The sequence below is a fragment of the Botrytis byssoidea genome (assembly GCF_014898295.1).
Source record: "Botrytis byssoidea strain MUCL 94 chromosome Unknown BBYS_005, whole genome shotgun sequence".
Taxonomy (NCBI): Eukaryota; Fungi; Ascomycota; class Leotiomycetes; order Helotiales; family Sclerotiniaceae; genus Botrytis; species Botrytis byssoidea.
The window spans coordinates 707,667-730,921 of NW_024065846.1; the positions used below are offsets into that span (position 1 = coordinate 707,667).

A 23,255-nucleotide genomic window follows, 5' to 3' on the forward strand; every position below is an offset into this window, starting at 1 on the left:
AGTGGTGGCTTGATTTGATTTGGTGTAAATTTTGGGTTGATATTCCCCTCTGCTCCCCTGTTTTTTTCCAAATCTAAACCAATTGTCATACCCTCTCGTGCGAAAGATAGGACGGGAGTTTCAATTGCAAAAGGCGGCATCAATTGTGGTGAAGTTTTTGCATATTGTCTCTGGGTTCATGATGGAGTTGTAGTGTACTGGTGACTATGCGCATTTGGTAGCTAGTGAGTCAAAGGTTTATGCCGAGATCTTGTGAGTTTACAGAACTTTTGAACTAGTGACAATGCGAGCTCATGTAAATGGGAATTTCTATCGCTCGTTGTAGGTAGAAATCTGGTATCGGTTAGTTACCAGCCCCCTTCGTTGAATAGTCGGAAGCTAAATGTGAAGATGTAGATATTCGATCATGTGAATCTAATGGTCTTGACAATGACTAGGTAGGTATGGCAGAAATCACTGGGTGGGCTGGGAGTGATTTCATGTAGATGACGTCATGAAGCTATGCTCTAGCTCACGATCTCAGTACGTACTCGATGGAGACTGTAAAGATTTGATATATAACGCGCATAGGATTTGTGATATACGGATTTGCGAAGTCCTTTCTTTGCTGAAGATCTATCTAGTGGGCATATTATTTCTAGTCAACAGCAATGATTACCAAGTACAGGAAGCCCTCCTGCTTGAGTGGAAAGTGCTTCCTAAGTCTTGCAATTGTTTCATGCTAAATGCCTGTCGCCTTTATTTTAGACCATCAAATGTGAAACATAGTACAATACCACAAGGTCTAATGGATCTTCCCTTAAGCTACATCTATTCAGTTACTGGCAACGGTCCATTTGATGAGGAGTGTCATGGGATCAATTCGTTCAAGGGGTTAGTTCTTAGCCGTGTCTACCTAGTTAGGGTATTCGAAACCTAATAATTTGCGAAGGGTTTGCTAGACTCAATACTCGATGCTCTTGGAAACGTTACCACGTACTATCCAAGAAATACTCTCAACACAAAAATGTTTGATATCTGTCATACTTCATCATTCAAGAGCTCTGGATGGTCAATTGATAGAAAACCCATCAAACGCTAGAGTGATAAGATCCTGTTCTTGATACAATTGAAAGATATATTAGATATCTTAAATTAGGTACTCACTATGAACTGATTCGGGATATTGAAGAGGGGTTATGAGGCCTTGATATATGTCTGTGATACATGAAGGATTTGCGATTGAAAACGCCATCTAGTCTAGACATCTGGATCTATATCATTGTTTCATTGCTGGATTTGTTTGAATTGGGGAATGCCAAAGAAACATATAGTTATATATATATGTCAACTCGGGGTTCATTATCTGTGGAGATAGTTATTTACACTTATCAGAGAATGACGCTCCGCTGGCCCTATGGAAGCCACTGCCGTGGAGGCAGAACAAATATTTCATCGGATAGAATGTCTAGATGTTCAACCCCCAAAGTACTACGAATTTGATTGTCTAATCCGAGTTAATTGGGATATTAGAAAGAGCTAACTCATGCCAACTGTCAAGTCTGGAATGCGATATGTCTTCCATTATGTAATATCTACGTGTAGATCTCTATTCCCAAAGCACCATATCATTGTCTAATTCCAAATCGGACTTTGAGAAGAGCTATGGTGTACATGATGTAAATGATATGTGAATAGCTTCGTTATCAAGTGCTTAGTAAATGATCATTTCCTAATTCGGCTAGAGCATATATTTAGTGGGTGAGTCGAAAATCTGTAGCGCACAGGGATTTCTATAATACTCGTCTCCCGCCCGGTCCCTCTTACAACCTTTTGTCGCGTTCTGATTGTTTACTTTTGATTCAAAACATTAAATTCTGTGAATTCTGTACATTGTACCTTCTCAACAATCAATTAATTTTCGACATGGCTCGCAATAACTACGAGGATACTTTATCCTCCATCTCAAGTTCTCAAAATCTCCCGCAACGGCCCAAGAGTCGATTTCAATCAAACCATTCCATCAGCTCCTCCTCATCTTCTCGTGATCTCAATTTGAATTCAACAAATACTCAGCACCATACCGTCAGCGACGACAGTCATAACACACTCAATTACTTCGATCCCGATGACTCCGCAGAGCAATGCTTTATGTCAACTGAATTGGATATCGAAAGACTGAAGCGTAAACAAACACAACGTCCGGATATTGACATTCGCGATACCGCAAAAAAATACAATCGATGGAGCCCAAGAAGAGAGCCTGATATATCTGCCAACATTGTGGATTTCAACAATTTTTTCGAAGACTTCACAGGAGGATCTTCTCAAATTAATGGAACAAATAACAGTTCTAGATTGGCATCCAAACTTCAAAGATTGGACAGATTGGACCAAGATCATACACCTTGCCGCATTTCAAAATCGAAAATGTCTGAACGATCAAACTCACTCTCGAAAAACAACTCCAAAATGAACACTAGAGCAGCACCTGAGTATGTCCAGCCTGCAAATACACCAAGACGAGTTGTCAAGAATACACTTGATGACCACGAATTTTCCTTGGATCTATCGCATCCAATCCATAACAAGGAAAACATCCTACCTAAACAACGAACACATATCTCAGCAAACTCCCAGCATGAGAAGATTGCTCAAGCTGATTATAATGAAAGACAAGTGCTTGCAGAGCTCGAAACCCTTATCAAGGACCATCCAGCAAACGCATCTATCAAATCTGGCAGATTTGCTAAAGCTGCCAGCCCAACCTTTACAATGTCCACTACTGTTAATAACTCATTCGCAATTCCGGAAGTCCACAACATCACCAAGTTGGTAGACACCACATCAACTTCTTTACTTAGAAAAGTTGAAATTCTTAAACAACCCGCCCACCCTATGGGAAAAGAGGAGGTCGACATCTATCGCTCCATTGACGAACTTCAACAGCAAGTGGCTATATTGTTGAATGAACGCAAGGAGCGCGATTTTGTTATAAACTCTCTCCAGAAGGAAAGAAGGGAGCGAGATTCTATTATGTCTTCTCTTCAGAAAGAACTGAATGAGAAGAGCGAGCAAGATAACATCATATCTACTCTTCGCAACGAAAAAAAGGCACAAGACGCCATCATATCTACCCTTCGCAACGAAAAAAGAGCACAGGATGAAGTCATATTCAACCTTGAAGACGAAAAACGCGCACACGATGCAATTACAACCACTCTTCGCACACAGAACAATCACATGAACGAGACCATACGAGAACTCGAACGTGATGCCCATACACAGCGCCAAGAAAACGAGCAGATGATGAAGTCCATTTCTAACGTCGAGGCTATGGCGAGATCACATCAGACAGAGAAGAAGGCAATGGAAAAGACCTTGGCCGAAATGTCTTCCTCAAATGAGGAACTCAAAGCCGATATTGAGAACATTTCAAAGCAACGAGATATGGTTCTTGCTCGTTACAAGAACTTAGTCGAGCGATTCGACACTCTACAACATTCAGCGTCAGCTGAGACATCACAACGTCCAGTAGATGCTGAGACGTCACCATCCAAGGAACATGACAACATTGAGCTATTACCAATTCAACTACCTAAGACGAATGAGACATCGAATGGGCAGGAGAAGATGGCCCAGCATGATGAAGAAGAGGAGGAGGAAGATTGCGATGAGGCTGACATGACCATACGTCCGACCATGGAGCCCCAACTTGCACTGGAGCAGATCATGGCAAACGTACGCAAACAAATTGAGCAAATGAGTGCTCAACATGCAGCTAAATCGGCTGAATTACGTGCTCTGGATAAGAGCAAAAATCTCAGACTGAGAAGATCACTTGCGGAATCCTTGAAGTTGCTTGTCGATCAGATTTCTTCACACAGCGATTTCCTATATCGCTTGAAGGATGTTTCCTATGCATTCTAATAATTCGAGAGAAGAAGGGAGGATGGATTGAAGTGTCAGATTATAATGTTTATAATGGAGTTAGGGGTATCAAATGGTATCCGGTATGGAACTTGGTGTTTTTCTTCTGTTTGCTCTTCCTTTGCTTGTTTTATATTCAATGGAGTAACATGAAACACTATTGGGCTCTGGACGAGAGCTTTTTCTCATCTTCTTTTTCTTGTGCTTGTTATTTTTGGACAGGAGTTTTCAAGGGATAGGATAATGGAGTGGTGTGTTGAGATTTTTTGTTTTCGAAGGAGTTATTTCAGGAAAATTCAGTATCGATACCACATCATGAGGGACTTGGGTTAAAAACGGGACAAACGGATCACAGTTAGCATTGTTAGTATAGGAATAACAATGAACATTAAAATGAATAAATACTCTTGCCAATCATTTGAGGTGATTCTTTTTGTAAATCTTTGAGTCTGCCTTCCCCCAATGATCCACGTGGTAAAAGACAAGGTGATTGGTGTGTATGCGTGGGGAAATTCAACTTCGTTGATATAAATATGTAAGATGAGCTTGCTCACTAGGAAATTTGCGATGGGATATTGGACTATCCAGCAACTTGAAGGATGGGAAAGATAGGTGGGAGGGAGTATGGAAGGGAATGTGAGGAAATGGAAAAAGATAGGTTGGTGAGTTGGTGTTGACTCGGTCAGAAGAGAAGAGAAGGGATGGGATGAGATGGGATTAAGATGCATATTCATTCTGGACTTCATGAGCTAATAGCTTGTCCCCGTCGCCAGCGAGTCGACATGTGGAAATATATGGACTTTAAGAACGATATGAACATGGACAGAGATGCAAACGAACTGTGGTATACGATGCTAGAAGATATATTCATATATCAACTTCATGTATTGTGGATATTACTCTACAGCAAATCAGAGTTCGTAAGCAAGAAGCAAAGTATAAAATTCATTTCCAGGGGGTATCAAAATTATTCAAACAGCCTTCTTTCCCTCAAACGCCAATGCAGCCCGTTCCATAAATGCATTGAATGCCTTGATCTGTTTGAGGACGCCTCCATCATCACTTGCACTGCTTGCCTCAGAAGCAATCCGCTTCAACATGAGCTCTATATTTGTTTTCCCGTCATCCGTATTATCGGAAGAGGATTTTCCTCGCTCAACTGCAAGTTCGATATCATGAACTGTTGTGTTGAGAACTTCCCGTTGCTGTGATGTAAGATTAGTGACAGGCAATTTTGACAAGACGGGAGCATTACCTGAGCATCATGAGAATTTTTCTCGTGAGCAATTCGGATTCCATCCATGCGTAAAGCGACTTTCTCTCGTTCTGCTCTCACACGAAGGATTTCCTCCCGCAAAGAGAGCTTCTTTTTCTGGCCTTCACGCAGACGTTTCTCAAGAGAGTACGAATTGTCGAGGTTGATTGTCTTGGAAGACATTAGCGGAGAAGGCAACTATTAGTAGTTGAGTACTTACATGTTCCAGAAGGCGGACTCGCAATTCCTTACCAAAACTATCTACAGCTCGCATTTTGGTTTTGTATTCAAGTCTTTGAGCAGCGTCCTGAGTTTTAACAGCATTATCCCCAAGAGTTTCTAAGCCAGCAGTAACTAACTCTTGGCAAATTTGACCAAGAACATCCACCGCATTGACACCTGCTCTTGTCGCACATGGTATTTCGGAATTCAGGATCTCAGCATCCGAATCGTCCTCATCATACACAGGACCTTTCGTCAAACGATGTACAATAACAGGTATCGGGCTTCCTTCGCGAACCTTCTGTTTCTTGTTCTTTTTCTCTGCTCTTTGAGGTTTGGATTTCGGAGGTGCTGGTTGGCGTTGCTGTACTGGGCTAGTAACTTGCCGAACCCTACCTCGCTTTTTCTTTGCGATGGGAGATCTTGGAGGTGCAGCATCTTCTGGAATAGATTCATCGGAAGCAACAATACTTCTAGATATTCTCCGTCCTCGACTTTTCTTCAACGTTACTGCGGCTTCATAATCGTCTATTGCCTCCGCTTGCTCGGTATTATTTTCAATCATTTCTTCCTGTTTGGCTCCTGCATCTTCCTGCAAAGCCGATTTTCTACGAGATCGTCTCGGTTTTTGAGGTAGAACTTCCTCAATGTCATCGTTAGTAGTATCCAGTGTGTTAGCTGCAGTAAGAATTGATTCATCTACGGCTAAAGGTTCAAAAGATGGCTCGTCTCTCTTTCTTTTGTTCCGTGATGGGCGTGGTGGCTTTCTATGAGATTTCGTTGCTTTCACTGCAGCGAGTGCGGCTTCTTCTTCCAACGAAGTGTTTGCGCCCACCAACGAGTCTTCCTCGACCTCGATCTCGACCTCGACTTCTTCCAATCCAATTTCATTTGAAGGATCCCTTTCGATGGACTCAATTGGTTCGGAAGGGAGATGGGTAGGTGATAGGACGGTCTCTGCCATTCCTGATTCTAAAACATTATCCTTCGACGTTTCTAATATTGACAAGTTTGAATGGTCCGTCACAGGTTGCTCTAGCTCTTCATCTTCTGGTAAATCATATACATCTTTCCTAGCAGAACTCCGAGAAGACCGCATGCTCCTGGTAGAGGAAGATGGTGGTTCATCAGTCTCCAACTTCCTTCTCTTTGCGGAAGTATTTGCATCGTTCCCAGTATTAGATCTTATAACATTATTCGATTGTAAGCCCAGTATATTCGAGGATCTTTCACGACTTCTGGTCGCAGTAGCAGGCGTTTGACTTATGGGCTGTGAAGGTAACTCGGGTTGAGGAGTTTCTGGATTTGCTGGAGCTTCTGGAAGTGAATGTGCAATTGTTGGAGCTGGAGTTGGGACTGGAGATGGTTCTGCTGCTGGTGGCGGTGCAGCAAAAGCTGGTAACATAAAACCGAAGTCGACATCTTTGACTTGACGTCTACACAATCGATGGTCAATTCCGCATAACGGAGAGGGGTTAATTCTTAGAACTTACTGGGCACCTCCTCGTAACCGTTGTTGCATGCGCTCCTCTCTAGCTATGAATCAATTAGCATTAACTTATTCCAACAACAAGTATCGGCTTACTGGACTCCATTTCTACTTGATTGGGAGAGGATGATATCTCTCTCTCGTCATTGAAGTCGCGTTTGTCTTATGTTTCAATAGATTGAGATTGTAATATTATAAATGCGCACTACAGCCTGCTTACCCACACCCTATCACGCTTGGTTGCCCCAGTGATGGATTAGCATCACCCAATATATTACTATACACACGACTAGTTGAATCCAATCATTCAAATGCTCATACAATCCTTTGAGGTGGCGTTGTGAAACGCGTTGTATTGCTATTGAAATGTTTGCTTCAGTGTTGCCAGGTCGGTTCCCTTTCACAATCTTCAAAGGTCTTTCCATTTTGCTATTCAACGTATGGTGCCATAATGGATTATATACCAATTCCCTCCTTCATCAGCAAGGCTCTTCAAGGAAGAAGTCAACCCAGGAATCAAGATGTATCATCAAAAACTCCCAATCCCTTGAGTTATCCTAAAAGCTCTTTGCCTTATGATTCTCAATTATTCAAGAACCCATCATCGGAATATCGAGGTTGTCCCTTCTGGGCATGGAATACAAAGCTCGACAAGGGACAACTTCTCCGTCAAATTGATTATTTCGCAGAAATGGGGCTGGGGGGATTTCATATCCATGTTCGCACTGGTCTTGATACGGAATACATAGGAACAGAATTCATGGACTTGATACGTGCTTGTGTCGATTATGCCGAAACTAAAAACATGTTGGCATGTTTATACGATGATGATAGATGGCCTTCTGGAGCTGCTGGTGGGAAGGTTATTGAGAAATATCCTGAGCATAAAGGAAAACATCTCCTTTTTACACCTCATGCTTACGGAACGATACCACTTGGCGGGTAAGTTATGAACCAATCAAATCCCCCCCATGTTCTGATTCAATTCATCAGAGGTGCTCCCGCGTCTGCCAGAGCTAGTAGGAGTGAGAATGGACACCTCATAGCAAGGTTTGATATTGAATTGGATAACAATGGTGCACTCAAATCAAGCCGCATCCTGAAAAATGACGAGCATGGGGAGAATGTGTGGTACGCCTATGTTGAGACGAATCCCAATTCATCTTGGTTCAATGATCAAACATATATCGATACTCTTAGCGAAGATGCAATGGCTCGATTTATTGAGATGACGCATGAAGTTTACAAGAAGAAGTGCGGCGACAAATTTGGAACTGTTATACCCTGCATATTCACCGACGAGCCTCAATTCGCTACCAAAATACGTCTCCCTCATCCCCGAGCTAACGATGATATATTTCTTCCATGGACCACTGATTTACCGGAAAGTTTCGAGAAAGAGTACCATGCTGACATTGTCGAATCCTTGCCACAAGTTATATGGAATCTTCCAAATAACAACCCAAGTTTATCAAGGTATCGATATCATGATCATGTTTGTGAAAGATTTGTCTCTGCTTTTATTGATCAAATTAGTGGCTGGTGTCGGAAAAACAACTTGTACCTGGATGGACACATGATGGAAGAGCCAACGCTTTATTCTCAAACTACTGCTCTTGGCGAAGCTATGCGATGTTATCGAAACATGGATATGCCGGGCATAGACTTACTTGTTGATGGTGTCGAATACAATACAGCGAAACAAGCTTCCAGTGTTTCTAGACAAATGGGTCGTCGAGGTACAATGTGTGAAATATACGGTGTTACTCATTGGTATTTTACATTTGAGGGCCACAAAGGTTGTGGTGATTGGCAAGCAGCTCTTGGTATTACTTTTCGTGTTCATCATCTTGCTTGGCTAAGCATGGCTGGAGAAGGGAAAAGAGACTATCCGGCGTCCATCAATTATCAAAGTCCCTGGTACAAAGAGTATGGTTATGTCGAAGATCATTTTGCAAGAGTTGGTGTTGCAATGACCCGAGGAAAAGCTGTTACTCGAGTTGGTGTCATTCATCCGATTGAGAGCTATTGGTTATGTTTTGGTCCTGATCAAAGTGGTGATGAGGCAGGGTCTCGTGATCGTGCATTCTCCGACCTCACAAACTGGTTACTTCATGGTTTAATTGACTTTGATTTCATATCTGAGAGCTTATTGCCAACTCAAGTGAGTAAAACCCAGAAAGGCAAAAAGCTGACAATAGGATTTTGTGAATACGAAGTGATTATTGTGCCAAATCTACGTACCATCAGATCATCAACTCTTAACATCTTACAAGCATTCTCAAAGGCTGGCGGGCATGTGATCATTGCTGGTAGTTCACCCGAGTAAGTGATAACTGCTTTACAATTATTGGCTCTGCTTATTCCTGGCTTATGATTTTTGTGGTTGAAGAGTACTAATTAAATTCTCTAGATTAATCAATGCCGCAGCCCCATCAGAGAAGCCTACAATCAAGCATAGCATTAACGTATTCTGGAGCCAGCAGAATATTTTGTGTGCACTAAATGAATATCGTGATCTTCGAGTAACGGATGAGAATGGCTCATCTACTGAACATTTGTTGTATCAGATGAGGGAAGACGGAGCTGAAAGATATATCTTCATCTGTAATACAGATCGTAATTCTCCAACCATGACGAAGATTGAGCTGAGAGGCCATTGGGATGTTTCCGAAATGGACACTTTCAATAGAGAAGAGACTCTGGTGGGCAGTCAGCTTTCAAAGGACTGGACACAATTGCATTATAAGTTTGAAGGATGCGCAAGTCTTCTCATGCGATTGAGACCAAGAACAGGGCAATCTATCACAGAGCTCTTACCATTGAATAAGATTTCTGAGAAAATCCCTATCCTTGAAGAAGATATTACTCTCGCAGAAGTAGAACTTTCTGAGCCAAATGTCCTCATACTTGACTATGCATCCTACAAACTAGATTCTGATGAACATTGGTCAGATTCCACCGAAGTTCTCAGGATTGATAATGCTATTCGGGATCTACTGAAATTACCTCACAAAGGCGCTGCATTTAGACAACCTTGGTCAATACCGGCTTCGGAAAGAGCACCTAAGACGCACGTTACCATGCGTTTTCTGATAATTTCAGCATTTATGATCAACGTGCCAACCAAACTTGCATTGGAATATGTTCAAGGAATGAAAATAAAGTTAAATAGGACCGAGCTGGATTCCCCAAAATTTGATGGTTGGTGGGTTGATGAAGACATCCGAACTTTGGAAATACCAGCCTACACAATCAGACCTGGAATGAATACTCTTACACTTTCTTTTCCCTTTGGCATTCTGACAAATATTGAACGTCTTTATTTGTTGGGCGACTTTTCTGTTGGTAACAGGCATAATAGCTCTCTTGGTACCGATTCATATTATCTCCAACAACCGAGAACTGTATCTTGGGGAGATATCACAAAGCAAGGTCTCCCATTCTATGCCGGAAACTTAACCTACATCTGCGATATATCAATACCACCAACAAGCCCTAACAAAACTATTCATCTTTCAATACCTGAATATTCTTCACCAGTACTCGTCGTGGCTTTAGCTGACACAAAACAAAAGCTTGGGCGAGTAGCTTTTCAACCTCGAACACTAGATATCACAACTCTTGGACCAGGAAAACATAAGATTGCAATAACAGCTTTTGGGAATAGGTATAATTCTTTTGGGCATGTTCATTTGCCTGATGGACTTACGAACGGTTGTTCCCCGGATACCTGGAGAAGTAGGTTGTCCTATTTGCCTCTTGCCCTCATGATCATCTACTAATTAAATTAGCTGGTGGAGATTGGTGGACAGATACTTACAATGTAAAACCTGTTGGTATATTGGAATGTCCGAGTTTGAAGTCGGACATGAAGCTTATTTATGCGGCCGACGAGAACGACGAGGAAGGATGGGAAGTGATTGAATGAGCCCTGTCTCGCGAAACAATTTTCTACGTAGCAATAATTTCTTTAACTTTACAGGTCTACTCTATCTCCACTGTTTATCGACCCAGGAGTTCTGAAAACTGTCCTTGAACCTGCTGAATTCATCCTTTCCAATTTAATGTCATGTGAAATCCCTTCTTCAACAGCTACCACATTTTCAGTTCCATTTCCATTTCCCCCTTCATTCTCGCGTCTCTTTTGAATCCTTCTTTTGATCCGAGGTAGAAGGTTGAAGTATCCACCACAAGCAAATATTCCACACCAAAGAATAAACTCCGAGGCGTAAATCACTATCCCAAGTATATCAAGGTGTGGTTGAAAGACTAAGACATTAGTTTTCATTTAAAGATGGACCATGAAGAAACATTAGACTTACAAACAGAAACTAGAGAAAATACATCTCCAGCAGCATCAATACCTACAAAGATGAATGATATACCACGGACAGTACGATGAACATAGATATCATAGTAGTGTGTCAATACTCCAGCAGACAATAGAACAGCTGATGATACACCCATCAATATGACGGGCCATTCGAGATCTCGACGTTGACCGGCCTGATGTGATCTTTAGTGACTGCAACCAACTTATTGCCGTGCATGATATTTAGCATACCTTCAACCCCGCCACAAATGCTACTTCAATTCCTTCAAAGACCATCCCAAGACCTCCCGTAGCCAAAACACATTTCTTCAAACTCCAACCCTAAATCTCAAGATTAGCACTCCATAATGCATTCCTCACACACAACCCCTCCCCTCCGTTCCTCCATCCTAATCAGAAGATAAAAAACATACTTCACTATAATACAAGCACTGTCCCCAAGTGATCAAACTCAAAACAGTTAGTATCTGCGGCTGCACTAACAGCGCAACATTGAATCCGGATGCGATATTAAATGCCCCTAAAGGCACGCCAGCACAAGCCCAGAGTAGCATCATAGAGCGTTGGAGCCCGATTGTGTGGTGCCGATTATAATTTATTATGATTTGGGGTATGAGCTAAGGGGCTGTTAGCTTGAGAATTGAGGGGAGTTACAGCGGAGAATATGGAGGTGGAAAGAGAGAGGAAGTGATGGGGCAAGGAGGGGGTAAAACGCGGGGAGGGACGTACTTGGACGGACCAACATATTGCACCTAATGTTCCGAGAACATTAGCAGCGATAGGAATATCCATTGAGAATAGAATTAATAGATTTGACAGATTGTATTGAGATTGAGAAATGAGAAATTTCAAAGAGAAATCGATTTGTTTTGTTCGAGACTAAACTTTATGATAGCGATATCGGACAACGCCACAGCTAAAATCTTGGACGACTCAATGTATCATCAATGTCACCCGTCAAGAGTTTGTGATCCTGGAAAAGGTGCCCGAAGAGCTTAGAACCCTCACTGAATGAGCATTTAGCATCAAAAGATAGACCTGTGGTCTGAGGATTTACCGGAGCCGGCTGCTAGAACAAGCGGGCACTCCCAATTCGGATAGTCTTATCTAGGAGAGCATTATCCGTCGGCTAGTGGTAGGGGGTATCACGAAGATTCAGTCTTTGGCGAGGATTAACGACAATTGCTCGATATTATTGACTACTTAGTACCTAGGGAATTTATAGCCGGATTTATGGTGAATGATATCTTGAGCCGAAGTAAATGCAGATTGTCATGAATCATTCAAGCAGATCATTTCAAAAGGGTTATTCTTCCTATTTTTATTCCATCCTTTACTTGCAAGGGCATTGCCATTATCATATTCCCTGGGAGATCCGAACTAATGATAAATACTATACAAATCAAGTAGCTATTACTTGTAAACCAGCAAAGTGGAGATTTCGTAATTTCCCGATGAATAAAAACATTGCCGCAGGTTCTTCTATCTACACTATCAAACATACTTGGCCAGTAGCGAGTTCGAAGATTAGAAGCTCTAAAAATGGGCAGCTCTTGAGATAACGAAGCTGGGTGCTTTTGGGTGAGAGGTGAGCACCTGGAAGGTGCGATGCCTTGCTATAGCCTTCCTGTATGATACTCGTATTTTTGAGGCCAAGCACCTGGCGCGTGAAGGTGGTGAGAGAAAGGCATATGCGGGTCTTGAGCAGCCATGCCATGACTCTCATCATCGTCCACGGAAGATCGAGAAAAATTTATCACTAATAGTTTCCCTGCCCTGCTCTTTTCTTTGCCTTCTTTCTTCATCCTGTTTCTCGTAGATCTTTCCTAGCTGACCTGCAACTTGTTCACCAGCTTCGATTTCGGCTTGGATTGCTCGCTCCTCGACTAGTCTTTCATCATCGTTCAGTCCCTCAAGTCGCTTCTTAAACGAAGCTTGTACCTTTGGCGAAAGATCAGATGCCTTGAGCTTAGTATTTTCTTGTGCAGCATCCGATTGACCAGGTCTTGATTTTGATATGAGTGGAGGAAATATAGGCACAGGTCTTCCTTCTGCCTTTGCTTCTTCAATCTGTTTCTCTTGGTCAATCATTCGATGGTATAATGTATCGGCATGCATTTGAATCTGTTCATCGACTGCGGGTGGACGATCGTATGTCGATAAGTAGCCTAAAGCTTTCAAGAATTTCTATACCAATTAGATTTCGAACTTCTCATTCTTGGTGCGTGCAAAACTTACACCTTGCATAGTATAACATCTTTCAAGCTTCCTATTCTCCTCTCTGCACATAGTTAATCGAGCTTGCCATCCTCCTGAACGAAAACACTCATTCACATCCCATTGTTCCAAAGCGCAATTCTCCAAAGCTGCCCTTCCAATCTCTGCCTTTCTATATTTGTATCCGTCGATAACATCTTGAATCTTTTCGGCATCCGATTTAGCTGCTTGCTCGACCTCTGCTTGTGGTTGGTACGTTTTCCATAAGTGTGCGTAGCGTCCATCTTGGTATAAACTCTGCGAAGGCACACTGGGTTTTGTAGGATCCTCAATCGTACTTGTCGATGTGGGCTCCGGCGTTTTTGTTTGCGACGAGACTGTTGTATCCGCAGATTTTGTAGAGTCGTACTTGACTGGTGATTCTTTTTTAAGAAATTCTCGTAAACTAGGATCGAGATTCTTTAGAGGATCTTGGGATTTATCCTTGTCGCCATCATTTGAATCACCCCAAAACCAACCCATTTTGAATCTGTGAATCTTTGAGAAACGCGGGGGACCAAAATTTCCAGAGCTGGAGAGCTTGTTCAATGGGGTGCTTAGTCATCAGGGTGGATGGGGAAAACTAGCCCAGAACCTAGCGATGGCACGTTAGGAACGACCTTAAACTTTGAGGTTACAAGATCTACAACAATAGAGCTTTGCAGTCATATATCACTGGATCGAGTTACAAAGTTTGGTTATTTTGTTATTCGCTTTTCTGAATTTTTTAGATATTATTTTCCTCCACAACCGATGTATGGTTCAAACTAAAACATCGAACGAGACATTCGCTCCGAGAGTGGTATATGTTTTTATTCAACCCCGACCGCCACTCCAAGAGTGGTATATATTAAACCCAAGACGCTACCAATAACCAAGCAATACACAGTCCTTTCCACCCACATTTCCCTTAGACACACGGGTGGCCAATCGACGCTTCTCTAGCTCACATATTGTATGGACACTGTGGAAGCGGGCGGTCCTTCCCACATCGATAACAGCCCTTCATACACACCGAGCCCTCATGATCGCTACCGCCACAGTTAAAGCAACCCTGATCAAAGTACTGAAGCACTCCAGTGGTCCGGAATTTCTCTTCTTTATCGATAAAACACCAGCTTTTCTACCATTAGGCATTGTCTTCGGCTGAATGGTTGGGGGTAAGGGACCCTTAGCTTTCTCACAAATTGCTTCTGTTTTAGCACGATCTTTCAGAACCTTTGGCGAACTTGGATCACCAAGAAGGTTTTCGGCGACGCTGACGATAGGCTTAGGTGGCCTCGGGATTGAGGTAGAAGGTTGAGAAGGCTCTTCTTCCTCCTCGGTTTTGATCATGTTATCAAGTGCTCGTTCAGGCTGGCGTGGTGCTCCAGAATTGCTCATACGTGATTGGCGATAAGTGTCTGGCAACTCATTTACTACGCCCGTGAATCTGTCTGAGATATCCCATTTTTTGTGGCTCTGGACAGACCACTGAGCATAGACTCTTCTTGTAAAGGTTGAGTCAATGTATTTAGCGGAAGATGATGTTGGAAATCACCAAATGTAGTAGTTACTGCGTTCAGAAGTACACTTGGCTGCTGTAGAATGCAGCCATTGACTCCATCAAACATGGATTCCTCTTTTATTGGTGATCTGGGTTGTGATTGATGAGGTTGTTGTGAACCCGAGTAAGCATTACCTGCAAAACGATCATAACCACCGAATATCGATTCCTCTTTAGGCAATACCTTGGGCGGCTGTTTAGAGACAGCGGGATTGAAGTTATAGAATGTAGAAGTATTGCTATGTAGAGTTGCATTTGGCCGTTGTGTGATAGAGCGACTAGGGCTACCAAATATAGATTCCTGCTTCAATAGAAGTTCGGGCTGCGATTGATTATGTGTTGAACTCAAGTGAGCACTTTTCGCAAGGCGATTAAAGCCACCAAATATAGATTCTTGTTTTATTCGAGGATTTTTGTGTGATCCAGGATTGGGATTGCTAGGCTTAAAGTTGTCGAATGTAGACGTACTTGGCTGCGATTGCTGGGCATGTGGTGCATAAACATTGGCACCGAGGTGATTACGTCTCGTGCTTATTGTCTTTCCACTACCAGTGACTCCACCTCCACGATCGCCGCAACCAGAAGTCTCATGTTGATTACCACGTGGTGGAGGATGTTCGTTATTGGCGCTATCCATTTGCGGACCATAGAAGCTTTGCTCCTCCTTGATGTCGGCAGGCCTATTGTGTTCTACGAATACATAGAAAGGACGATCGCCATTGGCGCCACCCATCTGCTGGTAATTGGAAGTGTTCATTTGACCATCGCGGATATCCTTTTGTTCTGCCTTCCATTCAAATTCGGAAACTGAATCTCCAGCATTTAGATCTTCGTCTGGACCCCAATCATCTCTCTTGAGAATACCAAATCGTTCCTGGTAGAGGTGCAATGTTTCTTCCTTCTCTCTGACCTGATTATCTAAAGTCGCGATTCTATCTTGAAAAGTGACCATTAAATTGGGTGGTAACTTGCCATCAATAGTACCATTTCCAGTGTGCGCAGGATGATTCTTGACAGCCTCTCCAACATCTGGATGCGATAAAGCACCGTCTGGAATAATTCCTGGAGTGTCCCACGTTGGATCTCTGTCCTCTTCCTTACGCCAATCAAGTCCTCCTAGTCCTTCATTGAATCTTTTTTAAGCATAAAGCGGAGCATCGGGTGTCCATGGTCTATAGTCCTTCTGCCAAAATTCGGGCATTTCGCGAATATCTTGCGAATGTGCCAAGGGAGGCTTGTTGTTGCGCATCTTTAAGCGATAAAGCAAATCTCCGCCAGCTCTCTTCTTCGAATTTGTACAGAGCTCATGTGGATGATCAACAGTCTGACATCGAGGACATCCCAACAAAAAAGCATGATAGTCAATCGATTCCGCGCATTTCTTTAATTCGTGCCCGAGTCCCCCGCAAGCTGCGCAAACCAATTTCTCGCGTGGCCTATTTGGTGAGCCCGATCGATTAAGCTTTTTTCGAATTGAAAAAGGGTCCTGAGACTCATTTCCACGTTTGGTTGAGTTCAATTGGCGAGAAGGTGCGTTTTGACGCCGATGAGCTTGTGGAAATCCAGATGGTGGTGGTAGCACATTACTCGGGCTATATTGCTGTTCAATCGGACCAAATCTGATTCGTGCCTCCATATGGGCTTGTTGCCAGGGATCTCGATTTACTTGCGGCGGGTTGTGTGGCGCAGTTTGTTGTCCACCACGAGGGGCGGACTGGCTCCCCTTCGATCTGAAACTCTCTAGAAGCCCAGAACCACTACTGCGATTACTACTACGGCCACGGTCTAAGTTTCCACCTCTATATAGAGGTGTTCGATGTGTCAAATGAGCTGTCGGACCTCTGTGGTTATTTTCATAAATAATATCACCTTGATGCGAATCTTCGAACCATTTACTGATAGGGGTTCGGGCTCCGGTTGATCCTCAAGCATTTTTGCAATTTCTCTCAAGAGTTAGAGGCGTACCTCGCTTTGAGTTTGACTGTGAATTGTATGATTCGGAATCCATCTTGAATCCGTGTCACCGAAGACTTATTTGATAACGTTCTTTTCATTGAGAATTTGTTGAATGTGGTTCGTGAATTGTGACTCGTGATTTGTGACTTATGGTTCGTGGTTTGTGGTTTGTGATTGATTTTTGGATTGCTTGGATCGATCTTGCGTTGTTGTGGAGGAAAGGTGCGAGAACTTCCAAAAATACCTAGTGGCAAGCGAAAGGTGAGCCTTTTTTATTCACGTGTCGAATGATAGGAACTATCTATGCCTTTCTAGGCGGTATTCAGTCTCTTCGCATGTCTCTGGATTATCGGTAAAATTGCACAATCCCTAATACATATATCTATTTGAAGCCAAGTTTACAGGTATTACCATCCAAAGTCTTCACGATATTTGAAGTTATAAGATCTACAACAGCTATCCTTATGCAATAAATACACTATTTGTGGGAAACTAAGTATATTGCATAGGAATCAAGTCCTATGTTATCAAGAAGGAAACAAACAAATACATTGCACGGACTCTAAACCCATGATCTACCGCAAAGAAACAAATAAATCCTCACACGGGGGCCTAGCCCTCGTGCTATTAGTGAGGAAACATATGTATTCCCCAGAACCGAGTTTATAGTAGAAACGCCAAGAAAACCGCTGAGAAGGCTTCAATCCATACCTCTCTCCTCTGATCTTCGCCCTCAACTCCCTGTCGTTACCCACACCCTTTCGTCCAACAATATTTTACTCCTAATGCGGACCGAGCATATAGGTCGACAGCAACAGCTTGTCGAGATCAGAGGTTTTATGGGCAATCTTGGAGTTTATGGCCGCGGCTGCTCCATTTCCAACATCCTATCGTGCAATCCTTCTTTCTATGATTCTTCATCCCATAATTATACCGAGAGCTTTTGGGAAACACAATGGCAATGCCACCCGTCATCCATATGCTGTTATGGTTGATACAAAGTTCAGTCGGTTTCCCATTGGGCATAATGTCTGGTGCACAGGGTGGCCCGCTTGCAAAGCAATTCGGATTCGCAGATTTGGATCGTTATCCCTCCGTAACGTTGTTGAGTGGATGATTTTGACTATTGATTGGAACCATTGAGCCAGGAGGAGAATGTACGAATCGATCTCGATTAGTCGCTGGACGCTGATGATGAATGTCGGTATCAAGTAGATCTATAGGCGAAGCACCTCTCCATGTACGTTTGACACGATTTTTGATTGCCCAAAGCCATTGGCTGTCGCTACGATGGATAGGCATCGTTGATTGTCTTCTCAAATAAACAGATGGGAAGAATTAAATGAGTACAATTGAAGGAAATTATTTGATGATATCTTTATGATTCGCGGAAGAAGTTTGGATGATTGTTGGTTGTCAATTTGAATATTTTGACGGTTGGTGTTGTGGTTGATGGGAGAAGAAACGAAGAGCGAAGCAGAGCGACAGCAACAATCAATCACTTCACTTTCGTTTACCATTTTTCTTACCCACCAAATCTCTTCCAAAATTTGGTTACCTGGATAGTTGCCAGTTTTCTCACTTCTCTCTCATAATTGTAATGGTACTTCTGTAACTCACAATGCTTTTATGAGGTGATAGTGAGGCAGTCCTCACTCGTCATCTTCATGTAGAATTCCATGAAGTAAGTCTATATCTTCCTTAATAACAAGGCATAACTAGAAACTTTTGAAGCCTCTCCCAATAACCGGAATATGTTCCTATGTAAGACATCTATTGATGCTAGAGAGACTTCGCCAGTAGCGTTGTTAGCAACTGAATAGTTTGCAACTTGGGAAGAGAACGCAATAATTCGCCGTATATATATATTGACCTACAAGCAAAGCAAATCTTTAAAAAAGTCGTACCATTACATGTGACATCAGCCACGAAGTGTATATCCATGACTCTGCGCAATTGTAAAAGTTTTGATGGGCCATAGGCAAATTGGAAAACCTTATTTGGCGGTGATAGTGATCATCTCTTGTAATAGTAGTTACACGATTCGAGCAGTAAGCTTTAGCTAAACCCCTCATGCGAGCCCTGCCCACAGAATCTGGGAGCTCCTGTCGAGTTCGATTGAGTTGATCGAAGCTTCTCGGCGCATTACCAAAAATTCCTCCTTGCTCAATCATCAACGGTGCTGATCGCATGTTTGGATCGGGACTTTGTATCGCCCATGCAGAAATTTGTCCGTCACTGACAGAATGTATTCGGATTCGAGGCGAATCTCAAGCTCTATCTCGTGAGCTCCCGGAGCGAACATAGTTTGTTCGTTACGCGGGCATAGCGTATTGCTTTTCTTGTCCAAGAGTGGCAGTAGAAGGAGCAGTAACATCAGGAATGGCACCATCACTAGCAGCTGTACAATGAGCTTCCGTAGCGATGTCAACTGACATGGTGATATATCTCTTTTGCTCAGCCTATAAATAATCGCGTTCGGTTTGGACTGCACATTCGATAGCAGCATCGAAGAAAGTGCTTTTGTGCCAAGTATCCTCAACTCTTGTTCGTCTTTCTCATGAAATTGTGACAGGTGAAGGCACTGATCTCTATAGATGTTGTATATTATACCTCAATTACGGCCTGTAACGACTGAATAGTCCTCGTAGCCTCTTCAATGTTCAACATGATCCATACAATAGGTTCTTCTGTATTCGTGATAATTCGAGGACTTGCAACGATTTGTGGATGGGAAATGAGTGGACTATATCCTTATCTATTGTATTATTCCCATGAAGTGACAGATCAATCGCTGAAATCAACTCATAGTTTGAAATCTGATCATAGTCTAAATCCATCCATACTTTGTAATGGGGGAAGTGACAATAGAGATATGAAGTATCAGATTGAGGACAGGCTATTAATAATCTCAGAAGTAGGACGCTTTTTGTTCTGAATGTTGAACCCCAAAGTCTTAGATTCAACCAGACAATAAGATGAACCAAAAGCAAGATGCTCCTCGGTTCTGTAGTTCAGAGAGCGAGATCGTGTCCGGATCTGAAGTCATCATATCTGATTATTGTCAAGCAGAGCATTTCACATTCAAAGATTTTCAATATTGAGCTCAAGTAACCATCTATTTTTTTAATTTTCCAAGCAAAACACCAAACTCCATAACTCCATAACGAATCATTAAACGCCAAATTTATCTTTTTTTTTTCTGATCTCTTCTTCTGCACTGCAATACGGATCAATCAGTTTCGAAAATTCCAACCATCATCCTTTGGCGCTTCTTCTATCATTCTAGTATCTGTTTTTCTGCTTATTTGACTCGCTCTATCGAGAGACTCGCGTCTGGAACTGCGCTTTTCGGGATCGCGAGAACTTCTATGTGAACTTCTGCGACTAGATTTAGGTGCCCTTGGGACCTCAGTTTCGTTTCCGGAATCAGATTCCTCGTCATGCTGTGAACTCTCATGTGTAGCACTCGACCTTGAAGTTCCTGTCGAAGAACTTGCTGCAGATGCAGGGGCCCTGGGGTTGCTACTTCTCTTGGAAGCACCAGATCCCCTGCTTGTCGAGGAAGGCTCAGCCATTCTAGTACTACCACTATCTTTCCTGTGTCTTTCAGTCTCCTCACGTGGTTTATCATACTGGACTTCGTTTGGGTCGTGGCTTCTTCGATGAGGCTCATGTCTATCCCTGACAATATCAACATTTCTACCATGTGTTGTGGGATTCAATAACCTGCTGGGTGCAACACTTGGTGGCGCCCGCTGTACAGATTCCGCATAATCTACATATTCGGGATCAGGTTCCATGAGCCTTAAACCCCGAGCAAATTCTTCCCTTCTTCTATCGTCATCCTTTTGGGATCTATCACATAAGAATTAGTCTTCGCGAAGTTCAACGCAACCAACATAGATTGACAAATGGCACGGGGGGCTATAACTTACCCCTGAGTATTTGATGTTCTGTGTGATTTGCTTTTTCTACCTGCATCAGATTGCCGTAATGTTTGATCTGACTGCTCTGACCGCTCTGTTTGCCCTGATGGTGAGTCACCTCTCTTAGATCCTCTACTATTATTTTCTATTGATCTATCTGGTTTTGGTGGTTTGCCTTCTGAATATTCAGTTGGGGTACGACTACTGTGAGTTCGCGCTCCTGATCTACTTCCTGAAATTTTGCTTCTGGCATCTTGCTCTATTGGTGCATTTGTGTTCGATTGTTCTAATTTTCTTGTTCTTGATGAACTTCCTGAGATTACGCTTTCATCATCTTGCTCTGGCTTCGGCTTTCGACTTGATCGCTCTGTTTTTGATGTACTTCCTGAAATTACACTTTCATTATCTTGCTCCGTTCGACTTGATCGCTTTGTTTTTGATGTACTTCCTGAGATTACGCTTTCATCATCTTGCTCTGGCTTCGGCTTTCGACTTGATCGCTCTGTTTTTGATGTACTTCCTGAAATTACACTTTCATCATCTTGCTCCATTCGACTTGATCGCTTTGTTTTTGATGTACTTCCTGAGATTAGACTTCTATTATCTTCCTCTATTGACGCCTTTCCACTCGTCTGCTTTGAATTTGGTGCACCACTCTCAGATTTCTGATGTGTACTTCTTGCTTTTGATGCGCTAACTTCGCGAGCTTCTGACTGGGTGTGGTAACTCTCAACTGAGATCTTGGGACGAAGCGTTGGCGGACGTTCTTTATCTTTGCTTTCATCATCATTTCGCTCTGTCATCATCTTTTTTTCTGCGTATCCTAATTGTAATGTTTCGTTCTTAGGAACATGACCATTGCTACTACGACCCGCACCGTCTTGATCCTTCGAGCGCCTGCTGCTTTCACCAGCTTTCTTGCTGGGATCTTTAGGATGTTTGTCATTTTTACTGCCCTTGTCCTCTGGTTCTTTTTTTGGTTTATGGTAGACCAAAGCATTGGTTTTTGTCCCATCCTTTTTTGTCCTTCCTTGTATTTCTAGTATTCCTGTATCTTTCCTTTTCAGTGTCTCTTTCTGATCCTCATGGGGCACCTTTTTTAGATCACCTCCAGTTTTGATAACCTGTTTAGCTAATTTGATTTGTCCTCCTATGGCTGTTCCTGACATGATGGCTTGCTGTTATAAAAGGAAATTGGTTGTGGCAAAGGTGTTATGTTTTTGTAGTAGAATAAAATGAATTCAATGAACGATCTCGATAGTATTGCTACTTGCTTGGATGGTTTAAAATGTGTTTATCAAGGTGATGATTGTGCTGATGATTCTATTGAGTGTGTTGTATGTGGAATAATATTTGCTATTCAGAATACTCTGGTATATTTATACTCAGACTCATGTTACACACCCGGTCATCCCAATCATCAATTCCAACTGAAGTGTTCTGTTGAAACCAATATTAATTTCAGATAACTCGTGATGACCTGGTCTCTAGTGCAATCTATTACTACAAACATGCCATAAAGCAGAAATTTGGAGACCGGAGACAACTCACCATGTGGTTGAAGCAGGATTGAGATTATCAACTAGGTCACATTCAAAAACACCACTCATGTAAAAGAACATCTTATGACCTAGCCTAAAATTCATCTTTGATGAATTTACGTACGGCCAAGCCAGTTATATCGAGATGATCCATTTACTGGACTAAAATATGGTTGAGCGATCAACATGTGTCCTTAAGAGGTGGCCATTGCGTTGACCTCTGGTGTCTCTTCAGGGCCACGCTAGAGATTACTATTACCCGCTTTTTGATCGGTTAGAATTTCATGATTCTATTCATAGATTTTGAATTTTGGGGCTCTGGGTCGCTAGACCCCTTTTGAGCGCCCATGGCGCGAAAATCCCACGGGTTGAGTTGGGTAATGGCCGCGACGACCGCCCACTTTAAGCGCAGCGAAACACAACAGTTTATTAGCAATTGTTTTGAGATATTAAATAGAGCAGACATCCCGGGCTGTAATATACTCTGAACCCCCCCCTTTCTTCAATTGACAATTTTCAATCGGAGTTTTATTGCTACTCGTGCCGTAAGCGAACACTCCCGTCCACCAGTGGGTGAACAGACTCACGGGACAGTACAAAAATAAACTTGTGAATATCTTTTGATCTATTGAATCATTTATTTTAGGAATTGTTATAATTCTTGAATAGAGATGAAACAATCAAAATACGAATTCTGATATCAAACAATTGAAGAATGAATTTATGAAAAATATTGAAAATTGGGAAGTGTCCCGTTAGTCCATGCACCCACTGGTGGTCTCCACAGCTAAACGCGAAATTATCTACAACTCACTT

At 42.5% G+C, this 23,255-nt stretch overlaps 8 protein-coding genes across 8 annotated transcripts; 2 read left to right on the forward strand and 6 right to left on the reverse strand.

Annotated features, from left to right (window-relative positions):
- Positions 1–1,905: 1,905 nt before the first annotated feature.
- EAE97_003027 (uncharacterized protein) lies at positions 1,906–3,909 on the forward strand (the record flags this gene model as incomplete). Its single annotated transcript, XM_038873539.1, has 1 exon — positions 1,906–3,909. One exon carries the CDS (start codon positions 1,906–1,908, stop codon positions 3,907–3,909), a length of 2,004 nt encoding a protein of 667 aa, XP_038735402.1.
- Positions 3,910–4,880: 971 nt separating this feature from the next.
- On the reverse strand, positions 4,881–6,981 carry EAE97_003028 (uncharacterized protein; the record flags this gene model as incomplete). The annotated part of the gene is made up of 5 exons (XM_038873540.1): positions 4,881–5,114; positions 5,165–5,335; positions 5,385–6,822; positions 6,880–6,922; positions 6,972–6,981. The coding sequence occupies 5 exons, from the start codon at positions 6,979–6,981 to the stop codon at positions 4,881–4,883; spliced, it is 1,896 nt and encodes a 631-aa protein (XP_038735403.1).
- Positions 6,982–7,326: 345 nt separating this feature from the next.
- Positions 7,327–10,806, forward strand: EAE97_003029 (uncharacterized protein; the record flags this gene model as incomplete). Its single annotated transcript, XM_038873541.1, has 4 exons — positions 7,327–7,817; positions 7,869–9,200; positions 9,289–10,616; positions 10,670–10,806. The coding sequence occupies 4 exons, from the start codon at positions 7,327–7,329 to the stop codon at positions 10,804–10,806; spliced, it is 3,288 nt and encodes a 1,095-aa protein (XP_038735404.1).
- Positions 10,807–10,854: 48 nt separating this feature from the next.
- On the reverse strand, positions 10,855–12,003 carry EAE97_003030 (uncharacterized protein; the record flags this gene model as incomplete). The annotated part of the gene is made up of 5 exons (XM_038873542.1): positions 10,855–11,147; positions 11,201–11,384; positions 11,443–11,532; positions 11,625–11,828; positions 11,941–12,003. 5 exons carry the CDS (start codon positions 12,001–12,003, stop codon positions 10,855–10,857), a joined length of 834 nt encoding a protein of 277 aa, XP_038735405.1.
- A 933-nt stretch (positions 12,004–12,936) lies between these two features.
- EAE97_003031 (uncharacterized protein) lies at positions 12,937–13,950 on the reverse strand (the record flags this gene model as incomplete). The annotated part of the gene is made up of 2 exons (XM_038873543.1): positions 12,937–13,398; positions 13,450–13,950. 2 exons carry the CDS (start codon positions 13,948–13,950, stop codon positions 12,937–12,939), a joined length of 963 nt encoding a protein of 320 aa, XP_038735406.1.
- Positions 13,951–14,472: 522 nt separating this feature from the next.
- Positions 14,473–15,965, reverse strand: EAE97_003032 (uncharacterized protein; the record flags this gene model as incomplete). Its single annotated transcript, XM_038873544.1, has 2 exons — positions 14,473–14,903; positions 14,939–15,965. 2 exons carry the CDS (start codon positions 15,963–15,965, stop codon positions 14,473–14,475), a joined length of 1,458 nt encoding a protein of 485 aa, XP_038735407.1.
- A 186-nt stretch (positions 15,966–16,151) lies between these two features.
- On the reverse strand, positions 16,152–17,021 carry EAE97_003033 (uncharacterized protein; the record flags this gene model as incomplete). The annotated part of the gene is made up of 2 exons (XM_038873545.1): positions 16,152–16,936; positions 16,979–17,021. 2 exons carry the CDS (start codon positions 17,019–17,021, stop codon positions 16,152–16,154), a joined length of 828 nt encoding a protein of 275 aa, XP_038735408.1.
- Positions 17,022–20,205: 3,184 nt separating this feature from the next.
- EAE97_003034 (uncharacterized protein) lies at positions 20,206–22,067 on the reverse strand (the record flags this gene model as incomplete). Its single annotated transcript, XM_038873546.1, has 2 exons — positions 20,206–20,827; positions 20,908–22,067. The coding sequence occupies 2 exons, from the start codon at positions 22,065–22,067 to the stop codon at positions 20,206–20,208; spliced, it is 1,782 nt and encodes a 593-aa protein (XP_038735409.1).
- Between the last annotated feature and the right edge of the window lie 1,188 nt (positions 22,068–23,255).